This window comes from Auxenochlorella protothecoides, assembly GCF_000733215.1.
Source record: "Auxenochlorella protothecoides strain 0710 unplaced genomic scaffold scaffold56, whole genome shotgun sequence".
Taxonomy (NCBI): Eukaryota; Viridiplantae; Chlorophyta; class Trebouxiophyceae; order Chlorellales; family Chlorellaceae; genus Auxenochlorella; species Auxenochlorella protothecoides.
In genome coordinates this window covers 166,429-186,581 of record NW_011934204.1, presented here as the reverse complement: position 1 = coordinate 186,581, position 20,153 = coordinate 166,429, and the positions used below count along the sequence as shown (strand labels likewise).

The window sequence follows — 20,153 nt, the reverse complement described above, 5'->3', positions numbered from 1 at the left end:
CCAAACTTCCCTCCCAAACAACCACCCCTCACACGCACCTGCAGGCAGGTGAGGTGGTCCACGCTCCACACCCTCACGGTGCGGTCCCAGGACCCGGAGCAGAGCAGGCCGCCACCCACCGCCAGCACGCGCACGTTGTCGGCGTGGCCGCACAGCGTGGCCAGGCAGGCCAGGCTGCGCGCGTCCCACACCCGGATGCTGGCATCGTCGGAGCCGGAGAAGACGCGGGCGCCGTCGGTGGCCAGCGCGCGCACCGCGCCGGTGTGCCCCTCCAGCGAGCCCAGGCACTTTGAGGGGGGAGGGGGGAAGAAGGGAGGGGGGGTTCTGACGATGCAGGCAGGCGAGCATGGGGGGGCCAGGGACGCGGGCAGTGCTGGGAGCGGCGCGCAGCGAGGCGTTGCGGCGGAAGTTGCCTCCCAAGGGCCTGTGCCGCGTGGGCCCAAACACTGGGGGTCCCGCTTGGCGCTGCACAGGACTGATGGACACCGCAGGCCAGCCAATGCAGCCCCTGCGTCACAATTCACCATGCACTCCCCCCAGCCCAGCAGTCTGAGGTGCATGCCGCGAGCGCACGTGCAGGATGTTGGCAGACTGGCGCCCTGCGGCTTGCTGGGGCGCCTGGCGGGGGGGCTCCGCGGGCGCTGCTGCTGGCTCGCTCGGCCGCGTGCGCTGCAGGTCAATGCCGTTCTCCGCGGCCCAGTCCTGGAAGGGAAGGGTTGGGGATGCATTCATCCAACAGGCCGGCCAGCCCCGGCTGGTGTGCACCACGGGATCGGCCCCCACATCCCGTCCCCAGCAGCATCATTGCGCTGCAAGACATGAACATCCCTCATCCACCCAACGCCTCCAGCAACACTGACGCACTGCTATGGTGCTGCGCAGCGCAAAGTTCGGGGTGAGCTCCATGTGGCGCAGGCGGGTGCCTGTGACGGGGCAGGTCTTGTGCCCACTGTCGAGCCACCTCTGGATGGAGGGCCGGTCATACGTGTGTCCAGTGGCCAGGATCACGGGATCAGACTGGGGGAAAGCGTGGGCCAGGGGGTCCGGAAGGAGGTCAGCCAGGATGGTACATGCATGGGGCATACCTGTCTCTGCACAGCCAAAACTGGCTAGCTGACCTCTGCCCTCCCATGCCTCACCATTATTTCCATGGACACAGGGCAGAGGAAGCTTGGGGGGATGGAGACATCCTCGAGGGACGGGGACACAGTGACCCTGCATGTGCCATATCGATAGGGGAGGATGGGAATGTGATGTACGCTACTTTCCCCCTACTGCCAATTCACGCACCCCTCCCGGAACTCCTACTGCCATACCCTACCTCACCCCTCATCGTTCGTCGATGAGTTCCGACGACAGTCCGGTGCCATGCATGTCGGCGAGGCTGGTGCCCTGGGATTGTGGGGGGCTGGCGAGGGGCCACGCGCGAAGGGAGAGTCCGTATCCTGAGACACCTCCCTTCCGGGCGCTGCGACGCGCAACGCCCGCAGGGCCTGTGTCAGAGCCGATGACATGGTTGTTAGGCTACTGCGTCTTCCTTGGAATCATCGTGGCGTCCCGGCAAGCACAAAGTTGTCCTGCAGTCTAGGTGCACGAGGTTTCAAGGGAGACTTCCCGGGGCACAGAGATGGGAAAAGTCCGCCTTGCACGGCGTTGTGATATCGATGCGCTCAATTTATTCTGAGGTTACTACTTTTATTACTTCGGGATGGAAAACGCGACAAAGAACGGACCGGATTAATCACTTCCTGCCCAGGAATCTCGGTTCCGCCAAATGTTAACACATCTTACATTGCATGGGCCGGCAAGGCTTTGGAAACAGTATCTTAAGGAACTTCACAACACAAATGATAAATGAAATGCTTTATCATGAGAATTGGTTGCGGGCGCTCTCAGTTCGCTAATCAGACTGTCCAGACCAAGAATCCTTACTGATGACCTTGGGGGGGTCCCTTTCTCCCTCGCCTGTTTAGCATATTCCTCATGCTGAAGATAGGGGACATCAAACACAGAGCTCTTTCAAGAAGCTGGTAATTCAGTCTGCCACAATTATAAAAGGAAATGACTTTGCGCTGCCTTGTTGAAGAACTCGACTCCCTGACGTCCAATATATTCTCGAGGACAAATACTATCGTGTGAGTATCAGGTGTTGGCTATGGGCAACCAGAGTGGGGGAGTTGAGTGGTATGCTGAATAATGAAGTACAAACTTGGCTCCTCCCCCAAAATAGTATCGGAGTCGGGATCCCGATCGGGCACCCTGGGCCCCTCGGGATCCTTCATATATTCCAGGACCACAGAAAGCACGCCAACGCCACAACTAACCTCTGATAAATATTATGAAAACCTGCGCATTTACTGTATCAGGACCTATGCGACGCTGGGGAAGCACTCTCTGTCGTTGACACGCAGCCGGAGAATCCGTGCTCGTCCTTGTACACATCTGTGCAGTGCTCCCTATGCCATGTCGGAGTCCATTCGCGCGTCCCCCTATGAACCTGGCCTCTACTTTGTTTCCCCCGAGCCCGGCACCACGCTGCAGAGCATCGGCAGTCAGCAGTGGCAGGTGTGCGCCGTGGAGGCAGCACCGGCATCGCTCTGGATGCGGATGCCGTGGTGCTGTGCAGCCTCCTCGCATGCCCCGATATCCAGGAGTCCATGCCATGCCCGCAGGTTGGCACGAGGTACCGCTTGGAGAAGGTCCTCGGCTACGGCTCCTTCTCGTGCGTGTGCCTGGCCACGGACACCCAGACCGGCGAGAAGGTGGGAATGAATTGATGGTGCATGGAGCCAGGCTGAAAGAGAATTCATTATCCAGGGCGCTGATCGGGCCTCCCCCCCAGCAGTGGTATCGCCTGGCCAGCCTCCTGTCCTCCAACATGACCCTCCCAGGTGGCCCTGAAGTGGATCGGGGACGTGCTGCAGTCCCCCGACCAGGCCAAGCGTGTGCTGCGGGAGGTGTCCATCCTGCGGCGCCTGCGCCACCCCAACCTGGTGGGCCTGCGCGACTGCTTCCTCAGGCCCGCCGCCACGGGGCAATGCCGCCTGGTGGGCGGCAAGCTTGTCAGCCTGTCGGTGGACATGTACATCGCCATGGAGTATGCAGAGTGCGGCGACCTCTTTCACCTGCGGGGCCAGCTGTCGGGTGAGTGGCCGGGTCAAGGGGGGTTTGGCCTGTTGTTTCTGGAGAGGGGGCCGTGAAACGCGCCAGATGGCGGGCAGGGAGGGGCTCGGCGCGGTGCTTTGCAGCCCCGCTGGCACAGGCTGAGCAGCGCTCCCCCCCCCACCGGCCCCCTCCACAGGCGAGGAGGTGCGGTCGCTGATGCGCCAGATGCTGCAGTGCCTGCGCTACGTGCACTCTATGCACGTCTGGCACCGCGACGTGAAGAGCCAGAACGTTTTTCTCACGCGGCACCCCGTCACGGGCAAGCGTGTGCCAAAGGCGAGCCGGGGAGGTGCTGGTCGTGGGAGGCTGTGTCTGGGTTCGAGGAGGACCCCTGCTTGGCAAACTGCGCCCCTGTGTCTGACTCCCAACACCCCACACACTCACACACCCACACCGGCAGGTCGGTGACTTTGGGTCGGCGCGGTCCGCCATCCCCGAGGGCTACCACTGGGCGGAGCAGGCTCCCAGCCACCAGTTGCAGCCCATCCAGCTTGTATGTGCTGGGTTGGCAGGTTGGTGCAGTGCTCGCATGAGGCCCATCAGCATATGCTGTGCGTCCACGTGGAGGTGCAAGGGCTGGCGCCGTCTGGTCACCTGGGAATGGTTTCGCTCATTTTACCCCCCCCCCTCCCCCCCCCCCTTTTCGATCATGTCCCTGGTCTCCTAGCAGGCACCCGCGAGGTCGCTCGCCCAGCCAGCCGCGATAGACGCCCAGGAGTCCCTTGCCTCGCCCCTGCACCCCTCCTCCTCCTTCAGGCGGATGCAGGAGGGCGTGCAGGCGGAGGACCTGTACGTGCAGTACCAGACCAGTACCCCGGAGCCCGGTGCGGCCGGCGGCGGGGGCGCCGCAGCGCGGAGCGGGTTCAAGGCGCCGCTCACCCGCGTGGTCGCCACCCCGTGCTACAGGTGGCGCTCCCCGGGGGGGGTGGGGGTGAGGGGTTTTGGTCAGAGAGCGGATGGGCTGCGAGTGACATGTGAGAGAGCTGGGGGGTCCTGTGTTTCATAGCCTTCGACTGCAGCCCCGTCTGCGTGAGTGTTGGGGCGCCACGTGACCGAGCAGAAAGATCAAGGGGTGTGCGGAGGTCCTTTGCAATCCTATGGGGACGGGTGCCGGCCCTTTTACATGCACAGCCCTTCCCTCCGACGCCAGCCGAACCAAGCCACCCTCACCTGCCGCCGCGCACTCAGGGCGCCGGAGGTGGTGATGTCGCGGGGCGGGTACTCCTCCGCCATCGACATGTGGAGCATGGGCTGCATCTTCGGCGAGCTCCTGCAGCGCATCTCCCATGTGGGCGGCGCGGCCACGCCCGCCCTCCAGGTGGCCCCCCTCTTTGCCATCCATGGCATGCCGCGCACGCCCGACGAGGGCGACCGCTTCGCCGAGCCGGGGTCCGTCAGCTGCGGCGTCACGCGCCGCGAGCTGCAGGCCCTGTTTGACGTCATCGGCACGCCCTCCTGGGCGGACGTGGACAAGGTGCAGAGCCCAGCCTGGCGGCGCTACCTGGCCAACCTGCCGGGCAAGGCGCCCTCCTTGTACAGGAGGTGCGCAGGACGGGATAGAGTGGGGGTGCCGGAGCAGCCTCCCTTGCAGGGGCCTGGGGCCGAAGAGACCAGGGGTCGGTGTACGAGTCCCCTCTCGGGGTCCCCACCCTACGCTGACTGGGCTGCGCGGCGATTCGAAGCACATGCAGTGAATCCCTCGTGTCGCCACGACGCGCGCGCTCCAGAGCCTAGTTCCATGTCCCCCCCCCCCCCCCCCACGACGACACCCCAGGTTTGCCGACGCGGGGGAGTGCGCCATAGACCTGCTGGCCCGCATGCTCGCGTTCGACCCCGCGCGGCGCTGCAGCGCCGAGGAGGCCCTGGCGCACGAGTTCTTTGCCGGGGACGACGATGAGGAGGACGGCGGTAGGCAGGGTGGTCATTGGGTGCATTTTGGGGGCCGCATGCGCGCATTGGGTTCATTTCAGGGCGTGGTGACGCATGCCGTCATGACGCCCGGCCCCGCAGATGTGGCCATGGCCGAGGAGGGCCAGGCGGAGGAGGCCACCACCTGCAGGCACGGCGCCGCCAGGATCATTGGCCAGGGGCCCAGCCCCTGGCATGACGCGTACCCGGGCAGGTGCGTGTGCATGGCTTGGTAGGGGGAGGATTATGCCGGCGCAGCGGCTGGGGCCGACGCCTGCCCGGCGCGCATGTCTGTAAACGGTAGGGCGTGCACCTGGCTGCTTCGACCATGCGCATCCAGAGCTCGAGCTGCGAAGCCTTGTGCCCCCGACCGTGGGCCACCCGCCGTCTTCGACTCCCTCAAGCGGCAGACCTAGGCAGCCCCATGCCCCTTCTTTCCCAAACCCCCCTTCCCCCCTTTCAGGGTCCTGGCGTTGCTGGAGGAGGAGCTGTCCAGCATCGAGCCCGGCGGGATGTCGGCGGCGGGTGGCGAGCGCTGCGCCCGCCTTCGCGCCATGCTGGAGGAGGAGGCGACGGCCATCTCGGCCGCGGCGCGGGAGCCCTGCGGCGCGTGCGCCGGCGGGGAGGAGAGCGAGGCGGGCGGGCCCGCGCGCCCAGTCTCCGCGCAGGCGGGGCGGGCGGCGCCCGCCTCGCCCCTGCCCCAGCGGCCGTGCTCCGCGTGCGGGGCGCGGCCGCCGGGCGGCGCGCCGCCGGAGGCGCAGACGCTGAGCTCGCTGCTCAAGCGGCGCGCCCCGGCCCTCACCCAGGAGTTTGCGGGAACGGGGGGGACGTACGTCCGAGGGCCAGGATCCGGGCCAGCACCGGCTCAGCAATGTGGCAGGTGGGAGTGCGGTGGGGTGTGGTGGGGCGGACATGTGCAAGTCCGTGCCCGGCCGCGTCGAAGGCTGGCATGGCTGTCGAGGGTGGGCTTGGTACGACCGCTAGGCAAGGCTCAGACCCTGCTGCCATTGGTCGTGAGCACCCCCTTTTCCTTCCTGTCTCCCCTGGCCACCAGACACATGGCAGGGCAGCCTGGACCCAGAAAAGTATCTGGGGCCGCAGCGCCACTGGGGGTGGACGGAACTGAGCGGGCAGGGTGAGGCATGGGCAGGCTGGGGGTCACAAGGGCGGCACAGTGGCTGCATATCCTCGCTCTCCGTCCTCGTCTCCATCACCCCCACCTTCCACAGCATGCATGAGCTGGTCCTGTGCCTCATCCATCGTGCCAACCCCCTCTCATGCCATGCCACAGGACCTCGGGCGGGCCCGACGTGGGGCGTGACGGCTCTGCCTCCGGGCATGGACCCGGACGCGACTCCCGCTGGCATGGCGGCGATCATCCAGGCGCAGCAGGGGCGGTGATGGGGGGTGCGAGCCCGCCCATCGCTGGGCATGCCCCACCCAGGGACCCGGGAGGAAAGCACTCGCAGGGCTCCCCGTGCATGCATGCCGACCGCATCAAGAAGACTGCATGGCATCGCAACCCGTTTCTAAACTCCAGGTACTTGTGTTGTCATCTCGAGCCGGGATGCGTGGCCATCCTCCGGGGACACGGGGCGTCGGAGTTGGATGAGCCGCCACAGGGTGCAAGCGACAGCACGGGAAGACCCCCAGGGTCGACATCCCCACGAACCCGGTCGATTGGCACTTGTCAGGGCGTAATTTCCAGGAACAAGGCATTGTAGGATCCATTCCTGACGTTGCCTGGGTGCAGACGCGTGCCTTGCCGTGCAGCGTCGAGGAGCCAGGCTAGGGTGTCGCATCCAAGGCAATTCTAGGACGGCACGCGAATGCCGCGTTGCAGTCGACCATATTCCCCGCTGTTTGAGAGCTCGAGGGTCATTATTCACTCTGATTTATACCTTCCAAGTTCGAAGGAATACTCACAAGTCTTATCAATTCCCTTCGCCATCACTCCCTTCACTCACACCAGTCGTACCCAACCATGAAGCTCGCCTACGTCCTCCTCGCCATGCTGGCCATCAGTGAGTCAATGTCAAACGACATGAGGGGTCATTAAACTACGAAAGATAAGCCCGGGGACCTCATAATCGCCCCGCCGCATACATCGCGCAGGTGCCGTTGCCAACGCCCGCACCCTGCAGTCTGACGACGAGGAGTGGAAGGAGTCCCTGCACAATGCCACCCAGACGGTGAGTTTGAGTTGAATGTCTCCTGAATTTTGTGCGTCATGGGCAGCCGCTGCATGGGTTCGCAGATGAGCCCAGGTCATGCATCCCTTCCTTACCCTCGTTTGGCACGACGATCGCACAGGCCATCACTGACGCGCAGGCCAAGTGGGCAGTGGTGAGTCGACCACAGAGTGTATAGTTGGCGGTTCGGGAACAAGGGCGGCGCCTTGTTTTCGTGGGTCAGACAGCGTTGACCTCCTTCTCACCAACTGCCATACCCTCACTTTGGCAGGCGGTGAGCGGAGCACGCAAGCACATGCAGGACACCAAGGCGGCAATCGACGTGGTGCGTGAAGGATTGCGAGGATTCGTTGCTACCTTCTAGGTTGAAAACACCTCTTTCTGGTCGCCACTGGCTAGAGTGCCCACCTGTCACCCTCATTGCCCTCCTCACTTCAGGCGATCAGTGGCGCGCGCAACCATTTCGAAGAGGCCAAGAAGAAGCTTGACGCCGAGAAGGTAGGATTCTGGGGGGTGCAGACAATCATACAGCCTTTTCAAATTTTTTTTGTCGAAGTCAATCCTCGAATTTACGTCCACGATGCCTGACATCACTGCAGATCTCCATCGGTCACTAGAGTGGAAATTGGTCCTGGATACTGTCTCCTCTGATATCAGAGTAGACCAGGACAGACCACACCTGCTGTAGCGTCATAACATCATACATTGATTCAAGCTGTACATGCCAGACATCCTCTCTGGGCACAGACCGTTGTAAACGAAAAAACACCATGCTGCTATGCACCTCAGGCAAAGATCTGGGAGGACAATGAAAAGACCGAGTTGAGAAACAATCAGTACCTCTGCTCCAAGAGGCATACTCACACAGCAAAATTATATAGCACAAGTCGGCATTACATGAGTACTTACGACTGTGTTGATGACGTAAAGAGTACATGTTCGACTGTTCAGAACAAGAGAGCCGTTCATGGATCGAGTAGCCCTGCATTCGCGGAATATGTGGCTCCCTGGGGACTATATTGCTCGACTCTAGTCCCTCGAGTGGGATTCTATTGCTTGTTTGGCTTCGAACCACCGTTCAACGTGCCACATGGTCGAGTCTCAAATACCAAGCGGCTGTTTGGGCGATCCGATGACAGGAACGATCGTCGGCGGAAGAAACGGAGAAGTCATGAATGAAACCATGTTGCGTCTCGTCATGGTTTCCTGGGTATTCTTGGAGACTCAGACCACGCGGCGAACCAGGGGTCGCATTTGCAGTTGATTCTTCCGGTGAAATCAACCCAATGGCCGCCTGGGAAGCGGGCGGGGGCCCACGATCTGTCTCGGGGACTGCAGTCCACTCGAGGCGGTACTTGAGTCCTGGCAGACACTGCATTTTCACATTCCCCAAAGGCGTACGATCTTCCCTACTTCTCAGTTATCATCTTATCCCATCCTCGTAATTATAAATAACTTGCCATGAAGACTGCCTACTTCCTCCTGGCCATGCTGGCACTCGGTAAGCGGAAGCGTGCCGGCTTGCGGGTGCGGCGTCTTGGATCAGGGCTGAGACCGAGTCTACAGCACGCCTGCACAGTTTTGGAACTTCAAGTCTCATTTAAACTCAAAACAAACCCTCCGTTCAGGCGTCGCTGTGTCCGCGCGTGAGTTGCAGACATTTGACAAGATCGAGAAGGAGCTCGAGGACTTCTTCCACAAGGAGTCCCCGGAGGTAGCCCCTGCTGTGGCCCCCGTTGTGTCCCCCGTCGCGCCACCGGTGGTGAGTTATGGAACTAATGAACAGCTCTAATACGTGCATGCTGGTAAACACCATCGTTCCGCTGGGATTCTTGTAGGATACCTGCCGGGGCCTTGCGTTGAGGTTTCCCAGACACCAATGGTGTGGCTCACTCCTCCTCCCCTCCCCACCTTGTGTCGGCGCAGAACGTCAGCGGCAGCCGTGCTGTGGTGAGTCCAAGCCTGAGAGATGCGTTTGCCAGCAGTCGCGCATGATCCCTCCTTCCATCACCTCCCACCTTCCATCTCACACATGCAGCCCGTCAGTGGAGCGCGCGTCGCGCCCACCCCCCTTCCGGCCCCTGTCCCCGCCCCTCTGCCTTCCCCTGACACCCACAAGTGGGAGCTTCCCTCTAAGGTGTGTGTTGCCCGTTGTCTGACATGGAGACCAATTGGGGGGGTTGCACCTCCCAGCATGTATCCAAGGGGACCCGGCCTCACGCAACTCCCACCATCCTACGCAGGATGACCTGATCGCCGCCCTCTCCGGTTAGACACAGGACCCAGTTGAATAGTGTCGAAACCCATTGAATACAAACTCTGACGACGGTCGATTTCTCCACACTGTAGATGTTCAGATTGCCCAATCACTCAAACTTAGGACCTGTAACTCCAGATCAGGATTCAGGAGGGTGGGTCTGATTATCCAGATCTAGGCAAGGCGACAAATTGGAGGTCACGGAGCAAAGCTTGACAAGGTATTGGCGATCCCCACACATGAGTTTGAGGATGTTGGGGCAAGCCAGTCTGGTGGTGGGGTGCGCACGTACTTGGTGGACAAGCCAGTGCATGTATCCGCCAGACGTTCGCAAATGCGGACACTCGAAAGCTGTGCGTCGAATCTCTCGCAATGATCGAAGTTGACATCTTGTGGCAAGCTGTGTTTCTTAAAAATTCCCGCACTGCTTGTGGCTGGCTCAAGACTCAACCGAAGCAGTTGGGTGGTGGTTGAATAGTTCCTATGAGGGGAGTGGGGCTCGCCAGGGTCCCCTGCGGATGTCCCGAAGATGCAAGCTCGTCGCCCAAGGGCATTGCGCACGCGAAAAAACCCTCAATCCCGTGCGAGACGCCACGGACCGGACTGTTCTCCATGCGCCGTCGCATGCCGTCGACTGCCCAAGATATGGACCGATGCTGCGCGGGAAGTGCATCCCCGCATGCGTCGGGCCCTCCCAGCGTTCGTTCACGCATCCGAAGCCCACATGACGGAGCATCGCCATGGGAGCCCGTGTGAGCAGGTTGCTTGCTCGATACTCCGATGCACGGTCATTGACAGTCCGGTGATAAAACCATGGGCGGCCGTGCTTGGCACTCACAACCAACCTTTCTCCCACCCTGAACCAGCACTTCGGCCCACCCACCGGCCCCTGCACTGTCTTACACCTTCATACCTTTATCTTCCATATACATTACAAAGTCGCCATGATGCGTCGTGTGGCTTTCGTGGCGCTCTGCGCCCTGCTCGGTACGTCGTGATCAACAGGGCCCGGGGGGCGTGCTCGCTCGGCCATGCTCATGCTCTCGCCCTAGCCCACTCGCCCCCTTCGCCCCTTGCCCACTCCTGCTCCGCCCCCCTCCGCCGCTCCCTTCTTCCGCAGTGAGCAGCGCTGTGGCAACGGATCTGCCCAGCCTGGACGAGATCCTGCACAAGGGCAAGGCCTCCCCCAAGACCGCCCCCTCCCCCGCCGTCCCCGTCTCGGGCGCTCGCGTCCCTGCCTCCGGTGCCCGCGTCCCCGTGTCCGGCGCCCGCTCCCCCGCTGCCTCCCCCGCCACCGGCAAGAAGCACTGGGAGCTGCCCAGCCTCAAGGGTCTCCTCAACAAGGAGGCCGGCGGCATCTTCGGCGCCCCCTCCCCACCGGCCGTCGGCAGCGACAGCATCGCTGAGGTGCTCGCCGCCAACGACCTGACCATCCTTGCCACTGCCGCCCAGGCCGTCGGCCTGACCGTGCCCTCCGGCGCTACCCTGTTCGCCCCCACCAACAAGGCCTTCGCCGAGGTATGAGAACGTGGGAGGGTGGGCACGTGCCAGGCCAAGGGAGGAGGACTACGCCCCATGCACCTCTGCCTGGGGCATCGCCGTGTGCACCATTGTCTGGTGGCATCCCTCGACCATGCCACCAGCATCAGAGCACCCGCGCTCACGTGTCCTGGTGCATCTGAATCGCCAGCCCCCTGCGATCTTACCCTCATGGGCCCCCCCCCTTCCCCACACACACAGCTGCTGGCCGCCCTCAACGTCACCAGCGCCACCGAGCTGCTGGCGGCGCCCGAGCTGGTGACCACCGTGCTGAGCTACCACGTGCTGCCCACCGCCCAGTCCCTGGCCGAGTTCTCCGACGGCGAGGAGCTGGAGACCGCGCTCGGCGGCGACGAGGTGCTCACCGTCTCCCGCACCCAGGTGCTGCAGAAGGAGGCCCCCTACTTCGGCTACAACATCCAGCTGGTCTCCACCGGCGGCGTCCTCCCCGTGGCCCAGGTGGTCAAGGGCGACATCCTGACCTCTGAGGCCACCATCGTCCACGTGAGTTGCAGGGGGGGGAGGTGGTCGGTTTTTGCCGGGGGTAAAGGGCGCTTGGGCCCGGGGTGATCCATAAGCAGGCCGTGCAGGGCAAGTCTATACAACCCCTGCTTCCGACGACTCCCAACTACTCCCCCTCGACAGGTCATCGACCACGTGCTGATCCCCGAGTCGGCCCTGAGCCTGCCCCTGCCCTAAGCAGCAGGGGATACCTTCCCGCTTTTGATTGACAGGGCGCCCCTGGCCCCAGCCTCGGTGCTGGGCGGGGTGCCACGCCAAACCCTGAGCTGTCCAGATGCATTGTAAGGAATGCAGCGTGCCCACAGCTGGTGATCCCTGTACCCCACCCAGGCGCTAGTCCTCCCCCGTGCCCCCCCCGCTGTGACCGAGAAACACTCCCCCCTTGCGTCCGATTCAAAGTTTGTTATTCTTGGTGTAACGTGCACACACGACTACACGCTGGTTGCGTTTAATAGAGTAGGGGAACATTACAATTCGTGAGGACCACTGAAGGAGATCAAAGTCGGGGTGGGTGAGGAGACTGCTGTGGAAAGGAAATCGTGGAAGCGTGTGGGATCCGGAACCTCACGCCAGACCCATGAGCGCCTTGAGGTGGGACCCTGTACGGCTGGAGATGACCTCCTCCTGCAATTGCGCTCCTCTTGCCAGAAACGCATTACAAAACCCATTAAAGTGCCCTGTGCCACCCTCCCCCATGTCTCGCCCTTGCTGACTTCACCCTTTTGTGTGTGTACCGTGCTGAGCCGGCCGAGGCCGGGACACATTCGACTCGAGCGAGACGGCGGAGCATTCCCCTCTCCACCTGCTCTGACGCGCCTTGGGCCACACAACCACATTGCTTGCGGTCCAAATCGAGGAGGGCAAGCACTGCGCGGCGCACGCATGGGCCTCCGGACCACTCCGCAGGCCAGGTGCCACGCCCTCACCCTGCTCGTCCTGACTGCCGCCGGGGTGTATGCTACCGGCCTGCTGATGCTCAGACCCAGGGGTCGAGCCTGCCCCTCGACCGGGCCCCCACACCAGGCCCTCGGCCCGGAATTGGTGGTCATGAGCGAGGAGGGCATCGCCAGGGTCATGGCCGGCCCCCGGGTCCCCCAGCCCCTGGAGCCCCTCCTGGCGGCCTTTGCGCACAACATCTCCCTGCCCAGCGCGTTCCTGGCGCGCGGGGTGGTGAGCGCGGGCTCGCACGCCGCCGCCGCCCGCGCCCTGAGCCCGCTGCTGGCCGGACGGCCGCTCAGCGTGGGCGTGCTGGGGGGCAGCCTGACCTTTGGCCGCGGGGCGACGACGAGGGGCAAGACCGACTGGGCGCCCCTGGTCTTCGACTGGGTGCGCAGGGCCTTCCCCGGCACCCAGCACGAGCTCAGGAACGGCGCGATCCCGGCCGCCCCCAGCGAGTGGGCCTCCTTCTGCATGCACGAGCACCTGCCCCCGGCCCCAGACGTCGTGCTGGTGAGTTGGGTTTGGGGTGATGGCAGCATGAGGGGTGCTTGGGGGAGGGACCGAGGCACAATGCCATCCCGATGGGCACTCCCCCGAGCTACAGCCTGGCCCCAACCAGAGGCGTCGCGATCGCAACACCCCAGGTGGAGTACATCATCAACGACATGACGGTGCCCTGGGAGCACGCCCACCGCCGCAGCTACGAGCGCCTGCTGCGCCGCCTGCTGCAGCTGCCCACTCGGCCGCTGGTCGTCCCTGTCATGCTCTTCAATTACCATCCACACCAGTGAGATGCGGGCACCGGTGTGAGGGGCGATGCTGTCCAATGCATGCCGGGGCCGCAGGCAAGCGGAGCGCCTTGTTGCAGTCGGTGCAACAGAGCCGGGTCTCTCCTGCTCAACCTTTTGGCGGGGAGTGTCCCGTGGATGTACTCGAGGGAGTTCACGGCAGCTGCCCCTACCCCCCCACCAAGGGCCACACAACACTGCGTTCCCCCACCATGCTAGGCACAAGGGCGTGTTCCACCACACCCCAGAGAACGATGTGGGGACCTTGTCGCTGTACTATGACCTGCCGTGGCTCAGCATGCGCGGCATGCTGTACCACCCCATCAAGACCGGCGCTGTCAAAAAGTCGGACGTGATGATGGTGAGGCAGGGTGGGGCGTCGGAGTGCAGCCCGATGTCACAGCGCAGCGGCCATACAAGGGTCCCTACCTGCCCAGGCAGTAGGCCTTTGTGCGTGGCCCTGTGACGTTCTGTACTCAATGGGAGGGGGGAGGGTCCCCACCCCCTTGCAGAGTTGTTTGGGGTCCCAAGACATTCCCACTTTTCCATTTTCCTTGTCGACGGTCGCAGGGCGACTCCCTGCACCTGATCAACAAGGGGCATCGTGCGGTGGCAGACCTGGTCATCCACTTCCTGAGGATGGAGGCGGCGCGCGCCGCGCTGGGCCGGCGGCACGTGACCCTGGGAGGGGACGACGGCGCCCTTCCCGCCCCCATGCTCCCGGTGCGTACCGTGTTCCTGGTGGTTCGGCCCCGGCTCCGCGATTCACACAGGGACCACCCCCCCCGGCGGCTCTCATTCTCCCCCTGTCACCTGCTCAGAACTTGGTGGAGCTGCCCGCCGAGTACTGCGCCCAGGGCGAGAGGTTCCGACGCGACGTGGCTCGCAACGCCACCGGCGGCTTCTGGTGGAAGGGCAAGGGGGATGAGATGCGGGCTGTGACGCAGAACCCCAATGCCACCCTGGACATTCACGTGGACGCCTCGGTGACGGCGCCGGGGTCAAACCGCACGGCGGTGCTCCTCTTCACGGCCAAGAGCCACGACAAGATCGGGAACGCAGGTGTGAGGGTTGTGAGGAGTGGGGTCGAGGGCAAGGAGGGGCACCGTGTGAAGTTTGTGGGTGGGACAGATTGATCCAGGAGGCGCTGGATGGGAGCAGCCAGGACGCCGAGCGGAAATATGTGTGTGTGTGGGTGCAGTGCCTGCAAGGGGCACTGCATGCTGTTCACCAACCCCCCCCTGTCCCTTCACGCCACAGAGGCGAGCTGCATCTCGGGGTGCTCCTGCGACCCCATCCCCCTCAATGGCACTATCCCACACCTCTTTGCGACCCAAGAGCACCTCGACCTGCTCCTGGTGACACCCTCCCCAGAATGTGTGCTGCGCGTGAGGACGACAGGGAGGACCGACTCCAACGGGTGCGGCGGGGGGTGGTCGCAGGGCTGTCCGGTGGTGGACCTGTCCGGGCTCCGACCCAACAGTGTGCTTGCGTGGCGATGAGGGGCCATGGGCTTTGTTCCAGCCCACAGCATGGCCGTGCCCTCCTGAGTTTTGCATGGGAGTTCCACTGCAATGAGTCACAGCCAGGTCACGCAGCTGCCTGGCGGTGCAGCCAATCAGGCTGAATCGCGCCTCCTCACCCTCGCAGGCGCGAGGTGCGGGTGAGGGGCGTGGTCGTCAGCGCGGCGGCGGGCCTGCACGTCCCGGAGGAATTCTACTGGGGGGAAGAGATGCAGTACGGACCATCCACCGCCCCCCCGGTCTATGGCTAGCTGGGCGAGAGGGAAATTGTCCCAGAAACCCCAATCAGGGTTCCACATCAGCAATGCGCATTCACTGGTCGCTGCCTTCAGCTCCTTTTCTTCCTCTGCTTCATCGTGACAACCATTGGAATCCAGTATATTATTTCTAAATTGAAAGCTTGCGCTGACAAACTGGACGGGCGAATGTTGGCGAGATGCCTTTGTCACAGGCATGCTGTGTGCCCTTTCCCCCTGGGCAATGCACGGCTGACCTGGGCCGTCAAAAATGCTGAAGTCATCAGGAACCTGGGGGGCCTGTAGTGCCGCAGCAGGCCCATTTGCGCAGATTGCGGCCTCTACATGGCACGTCCATGAGAAACGGGATCGAATCACGCTGTAATCAGCTCGTCTCGATCCTATCTCCAGCCTCCGCCAGACGCCCATCGCGTGCTCACCCTAGCACCCCCGCCCCATCATCGGCGTCCTCGCTCCGGCGCCACGGCTCAAGCTAGGCGTGGAGGGTCCTCGATGGAATCCAGGAAATAAGTTCTGGTATCTGAGCTCATCGTTGCCCCCCTAGGCACCTGCCTGCTCCGCGCTTCCGGCTCGCGACCCAGCACCCGACGAGCCCGGGCAGCATGAACAGGTTCAGGGAAAGCTTTCGATTCGGTGGGCAGAAGGCATCCACCAGCGAGGCGTCCAAGCCCGCAGGCGCGGAGCTCAGCAGGTGAGAGGGGGTTGCTGGAGTCGCTCGCGGAGCGGCCAGGGTGTCACTGGCAGGGTCCGGCCCCCTCCGTGCCGACCCCCCGCCTCCCATGTGCCGCAGCTCCGACCTGGACCCTGCGGAAGGGCTCACGGAGCCGAGCCCCAGCGCAGACCTCTCCGCCTGCCCCTTCTTCGGCCACAGGTGTGCAGTGTGTGTGTGCCTGGCCCCTGCGCAGCCCTTTGGCCGTGTACTTTCACATGCCACCCCCACGTTCCATCTTTCCACACACACACACACACCATCGCCCACCCTCCCAGGGAGTACGACCCTGTGCGGGAGCTGTTCGGCCCCGCCCTGGGCCAGGTCTTCCTGGCCCGCCGCGTCAGCACGGGTCGCCTGGTGGTGCTGAAGCTGGTGGAGCGCGGCCCCACCGTTTCCCAGTTTGTGCGCAGCGAGCTGGTCTTCCACGCGCGCTGCGCGGGCCAGCCCCACATCCTGCAGCTGCTGGACGTCTTCCTCACTGACACCCACCTGGCCATCGTGCTGGAGCACGCGGGGGCGGGGGACCTGGCAAGCCTTGTGGCCGCGCGCGGCGCGCTGGCCGAGCCCCTGGCCCGCGCGCTGTTCCAGCAGGCCGCCTCGGCGCTGGCCTTCCTGCACTCGCTGGGCGCGCACAACCGCGAGGCGCGGCTCGAGTCTAAGCTGCTCGTCCCCGGCGCGGCGCCGGGGGATCCGCCCGTCGTCAAGGTCCAGGACTTTGCCTACAGCAAGACGGAGCAGATCAACAGCGACCCCAACTCCGCGCTGGGGTCCCTGCCCTACACCGCGCCGGAGGTGCTGGGCAACAGCCTGCGCGGCGGGGGGGCGGTGGACGTGTGGGCCGCGGGTGTCGCGCTCTTCAAGCTCACGGTGGGCAGGTTCCCCTTCGAGCGCGCGGAGGACCTGGCGGGGCAGCGGGACGTGGTGCAGAAGGTGACTTTGTGGTGCAGAGAGGGAGGAGCAGGGGGTGGGGGTTCTGGGGGTGGCGACGCTGCAGTGGGTGGACTGGGCGGGGAGCTACCTGGGCAGCACCCCGCATCTGAGTGACCGGCAGGCGCTGAGAGTGTGAGGGGCTGGTTGGGTCTCCCGGCCCCTGCCTGGCACGAGAGCCTGCACCCAGGAGCAGGGCAGTTCACTGCCCAACGCATGCGCTGTTCATGCTCCCCTCCCGAGCAAGCTCCTCCCCCCCCCCTCTTTCCTCCTGGCAGATCTTGGGCCGGATCGCGCGGGCAGAGTACGATGTGCCGGACACGCTCTCCCCGGAGCTCCGGGACCTGCTCAGGTGAGGCCCTGGCCGCCAGGCCCTTTTGCAATTCTGGGTAAAGCCGGATGTCCCCGGTGTGAGGAGAGAATGTATCAGGCTTATCACTTGCACATTGTGTGCGGCAATGTGCCCGCTTGGCCACAGACCTGTGGCAGCTGTCCTCCCACAGCCCCCACGCCCTCTCCCTCAACCACCCTCACGCTGTGCGCCCCCCTCGAACCTCCTCCCATCTCGCAGCAAGATGCTCCAACGCATCCCCGAGCAGCGGCTGAGCCTGCAGGAGGTCACGGCGCACCCCTGGTTTGTCAAGGACTGCCCGCCCTACCTCCTGGCGCCGGGCGTGCCCCAGAAGCCGCTGTGGAGCGAGACGGAGTTGCTGGCGCTGATAGACGAGGTGGGCTTGGGCGAGAGGTTGTAGGCCTCTCGCTCCTGATGACTTGGGCCTCCTTTCCTCCCTCCGCGCCTAGGAGCGAAAGCAGAATGCACTGCTCCCGCACCGCCTGCCGGCATCGGCTGTGAATGACGTGTCCTGCATTGCACTCCACCCTGCGCTTAGGCACTCACCCCCCCTTCCCCCCTCTTTCCCCAGGCCTCCAAGCGCACTGCGACGGGCCTGGACATCAACGACCTGGCCGACGAGATCCTGAACGAGGAGGAGATGGATGACCTCCTGGACGAGCTGGATCTTGAGGGCGGCGACGGCCTGGACCAGGCCGCACGGTAGAGCCTGGATGCAGCGTACCGAGGCCGCACGCTCGGGCGTGCGGCGGACCGGGCGGCGCGGAGGGGCGTCTGAGCGACACCTTGAGGGGAAGCAGGCATCATATTGTGCCCCGGGCCGCGGTGCGCCCGCACCCCGCGCCCCCGCAGCTCAGCCACCACCGCACCCCGCGCATGGTGTTGAACTTCTTCCCTTCTACCCTTGTCATGAACTGGTGTCCTTTTATGTCAACATTTTAGGTATTGCCTCTGGTAGAGTCTTCTCAGGGCCTGCAGTTGGTGGGGGGGAGTGCTTGCCGGGTGGAAGCCCAGTCCAGTTACGGCCACGTGCCCACCCGGGCGCCTCGACGGGGGCCGAGGGAGCGCCGGGGAGGGGACAAGCGCGGATCTCACGCTGCAGAGCCCACTGACCCACACAGAAGGGAGCTAGTGGCATTGGTGGCTGTACATCGTCGACTGGATCGTGCTCACTCGTTGCCAACAACCACCCCTGCGTCACGCGGAGATCACCCTGGTTGTGACAGGCGTCGTCCTGGGAGCGACGTATTACGAGCACGAGCGGAAGACAGATCACGCCTTATTCAACTGGGAGCCGAGGATCCCCAGTGTGCGCCGGGCGAACGCGGTGAGGTGATGGCACACCCAGTCTCCACCATGGCGTACCCAGAACGGTTCACGGTCGCGGCCAGCCACATCCAGCCGACACTAGAAGGTGGGTGGAGCTCAAGAGGGCGTGATCCGGTCTGGTAGGCTGACTCTTACGAGGCTTGTAGGCAGCCCAGCCTCCTCCGGACCGCGCAGACTCGGCAACCATCTCCAACGAAATCAAGCTGGCCCTATACGCCCTGCACCAGCAAGCCACCGTGGTGCGCGGAGTGTTGGAGTGTTGCAGGGGGGTTGGTGCCTCGATTGGGAGAGTGGACTTGGTTGCAAGAGCGGGACCCTGTCGTTGCCTGTGCCAGTGTTCTGGGAGGCATGCTCGTGCCGAGAGGGTTGCTGTTGACGGGTCGAATGGTGCATGCACTCCAGGGTGGTGTACTGTCTGAAATCCCCTCCATATCTCGGCCTGGGACCGCGTCGCGACACCGCCTCGCGAGCAGCCCTCTGTTCTGCCAGAGTTGACGACGGTGTGCAGCCCTCCGGCACACGCATGCAAACACGCCTAGACTTTTGCATCCTGTCCCCCACCACCTTCCCACAGGGCCCCTGCAACCAGCCCAAGCCGTGGGGCTGGAACGCGGCCAGCAACGCTAAGTGGCAGGCCTGGAAGGAGCTGGGCGAGCTGAGCGCCATGGAGGCCATGCGCCTGTACGTCCGCACGCTGGACGAGGAGGTGCCGGGCTGGGTGGAGGGCATTGAGCGCGAGGCGCGGCCCCGACCCAACGGCACAGCCGAGCACGGGGCGCAGGGGCCCGCCGACAAGGGTGCGGAGGTGGACGAGAAGGAGGCCGTCGGCGCGGGTGCTTCCACCGCGGCGTCGCTGCCGCCTGCGCCGGCCGCCCCCGCGCCGCCCGCGCACAAGCCGCGCTCCGTGGCGGAGGTGGTGGTGGAGGGCAGCTGGGTATCGCCGTTCATCGCCGCGCCGCGCAAGCCCGCGCCGCGCTATGAGCACGCTGTGGCGCTGCTGGGGCCCCGCGCCTACGTCCTGGGCGGGTCCTACTCCGGCCGCTACCTAGGCGACACCTGGTCCCTGGACCTGGAGTCCCTGGCATGGGCGCCAGTGGCTCCGTCGCCGGCGGCGGACGGCGCCGGGGCCGGCGACGGCGACGGCGCCGCGCTGCCCCCCGTGGCTGGGCACGCCGCGCTGGCCTGGGGCGCGGGCGTGCTGGCGGTGGGCGGGCACGCCGGCGCGCGGCGCGCGGAGACCCACCTCGCCGTGCGCGCGCTGGACCCGCGCAGGGGGGCCTGGACCGAGGTGCCCACGGCCTGGGCGCGCGGGGGGCCGGACGGCGGCGCGGCTGCCTCGGGCTCTGACTCCGAGGCCGAGGCCGCGCCGGAGGCGCCGGCGCGCGCGCTGCCCGCGCCGCGCGGCGGCCACTCCGCCAGCCTGCTGGGCACCGGCCTGTACGTGTTTGGCGGAGAGGACGCACACCGCCGCGCGCTGGCCGACCTCCTCGTCCTGGACCTGCCCTCCATGACATGGACCGCACCCCTGACCACGGGTGAGCTTTGCTTGTCTTTCTTTCCTTTCTTTTCCGTGCATGTGTGGGGGAGAGGCGGCTCCGAAGGCCCCTCAAGTACGACCCGGGACGGGCGCCTGGCGGTCCCCCACGCCCGCCCTGCCGCAACCTTGTGAGCCTGGGCACCAGGCGTCGCCGCCGACACCACCAACCCAACCCCCCCCTCCCCCCCCCACCCCCCCCCCCCCCC

At 64.5% G+C, this 20,153-nt stretch overlaps 7 protein-coding genes across 7 annotated transcripts in view; 6 read left to right on the top strand and 1 right to left on the bottom strand.

Moving 5' to 3' along the window:
- F751_5038 (Myosin heavy chain kinase B) overlaps nt 1–1,151 on the bottom strand; it is a gene marked incomplete at both ends in the record, with an annotated part of 2,363 nt that extends 1,212 nt beyond the window's left edge. Inside the window, 4 exons of the mRNA XM_011398781.1 lie at nt 39–287; nt 574–702; nt 865–1,017; nt 1,140–1,151. Of these exons, the coding sequence (XP_011397083.1) occupies nt 39–287; nt 574–702; nt 865–1,017; nt 1,140–1,151 (543 nt within the window). The remainder of the gene's footprint in view (nt 1–38; nt 288–573; nt 703–864; nt 1,018–1,139) is intronic.
- A 1,312-nt stretch (nt 1,152–2,463) lies between these two features.
- F751_5037 (Mitogen-activated protein kinase 14) lies at nt 2,464–6,474 on the top strand (the record flags this gene model as incomplete). Its single annotated transcript, XM_011398780.1, has 11 exons — nt 2,464–2,565; nt 2,673–2,762; nt 2,892–3,144; nt 3,302–3,432; nt 3,566–3,669; nt 3,922–3,954; nt 4,354–4,707; nt 4,940–5,287; nt 5,537–5,598; nt 6,128–6,208; nt 6,365–6,474. 11 exons carry the CDS (start codon nt 2,464–2,466, stop codon nt 6,472–6,474), a joined length of 1,668 nt encoding a protein of 555 aa, XP_011397082.1.
- A 583-nt stretch (nt 6,475–7,057) lies between these two features.
- F751_5036 (hypothetical protein) lies at nt 7,058–9,538 on the top strand (the record flags this gene model as incomplete). The annotated part of the gene is made up of 9 exons (XM_011398779.1): nt 7,058–7,097; nt 7,189–7,265; nt 7,387–7,419; nt 7,537–7,590; nt 7,704–7,763; nt 8,923–9,027; nt 9,192–9,215; nt 9,304–9,402; nt 9,509–9,538. 9 exons carry the CDS (start codon nt 7,058–7,060, stop codon nt 9,536–9,538), a joined length of 522 nt encoding a protein of 173 aa, XP_011397081.1.
- Nucleotides 9,539–10,466: 928 nt separating this feature from the next.
- F751_5035 (hypothetical protein) lies at nt 10,467–11,760 on the top strand (the record flags this gene model as incomplete). Its single annotated transcript, XM_011398778.1, has 4 exons — nt 10,467–10,509; nt 10,643–11,040; nt 11,263–11,565; nt 11,707–11,760. The coding sequence occupies 4 exons, from the start codon at nt 10,467–10,469 to the stop codon at nt 11,758–11,760; spliced, it is 798 nt and encodes a 265-aa protein (XP_011397080.1).
- A 705-nt stretch (nt 11,761–12,465) lies between these two features.
- On the top strand, nt 12,466–15,084 carry F751_5034 (hypothetical protein; the record flags this gene model as incomplete). The annotated part of the gene is made up of 7 exons (XM_011398777.1): nt 12,466–13,032; nt 13,167–13,309; nt 13,530–13,671; nt 13,881–14,033; nt 14,132–14,372; nt 14,571–14,730; nt 14,961–15,084. The coding sequence occupies 7 exons, from the start codon at nt 12,466–12,468 to the stop codon at nt 15,082–15,084; spliced, it is 1,530 nt and encodes a 509-aa protein (XP_011397079.1).
- Nucleotides 15,085–15,692: 608 nt separating this feature from the next.
- Nucleotides 15,693–17,787, top strand: F751_5033 (Serine/threonine-protein kinase SAPK9; the record flags this gene model as incomplete). The annotated part of the gene is made up of 6 exons (XM_011398776.1): nt 15,693–15,781; nt 15,881–15,961; nt 16,078–16,732; nt 17,008–17,081; nt 17,301–17,457; nt 17,653–17,787. 6 exons carry the CDS (start codon nt 15,693–15,695, stop codon nt 17,785–17,787), a joined length of 1,191 nt encoding a protein of 396 aa, XP_011397078.1.
- A 650-nt stretch (nt 17,788–18,437) lies between these two features.
- The window catches only part of F751_5032 (Acyl-CoA-binding domain-containing protein 5), a gene marked incomplete at both ends in the record, with an annotated part of 3,917 nt that continues 2,201 nt past the window's right edge, over nt 18,438–20,153 (top strand). Inside the window, 4 exons of the mRNA XM_011398775.1 lie at nt 18,438–18,495; nt 18,585–18,649; nt 18,985–19,469; nt 19,830–19,945. Of these exons, the coding sequence (XP_011397077.1) occupies nt 18,438–18,495; nt 18,585–18,649; nt 18,985–19,469; nt 19,830–19,945 (724 nt within the window). The remainder of the gene's footprint in view (nt 18,496–18,584; nt 18,650–18,984; nt 19,470–19,829; nt 19,946–20,153) is intronic.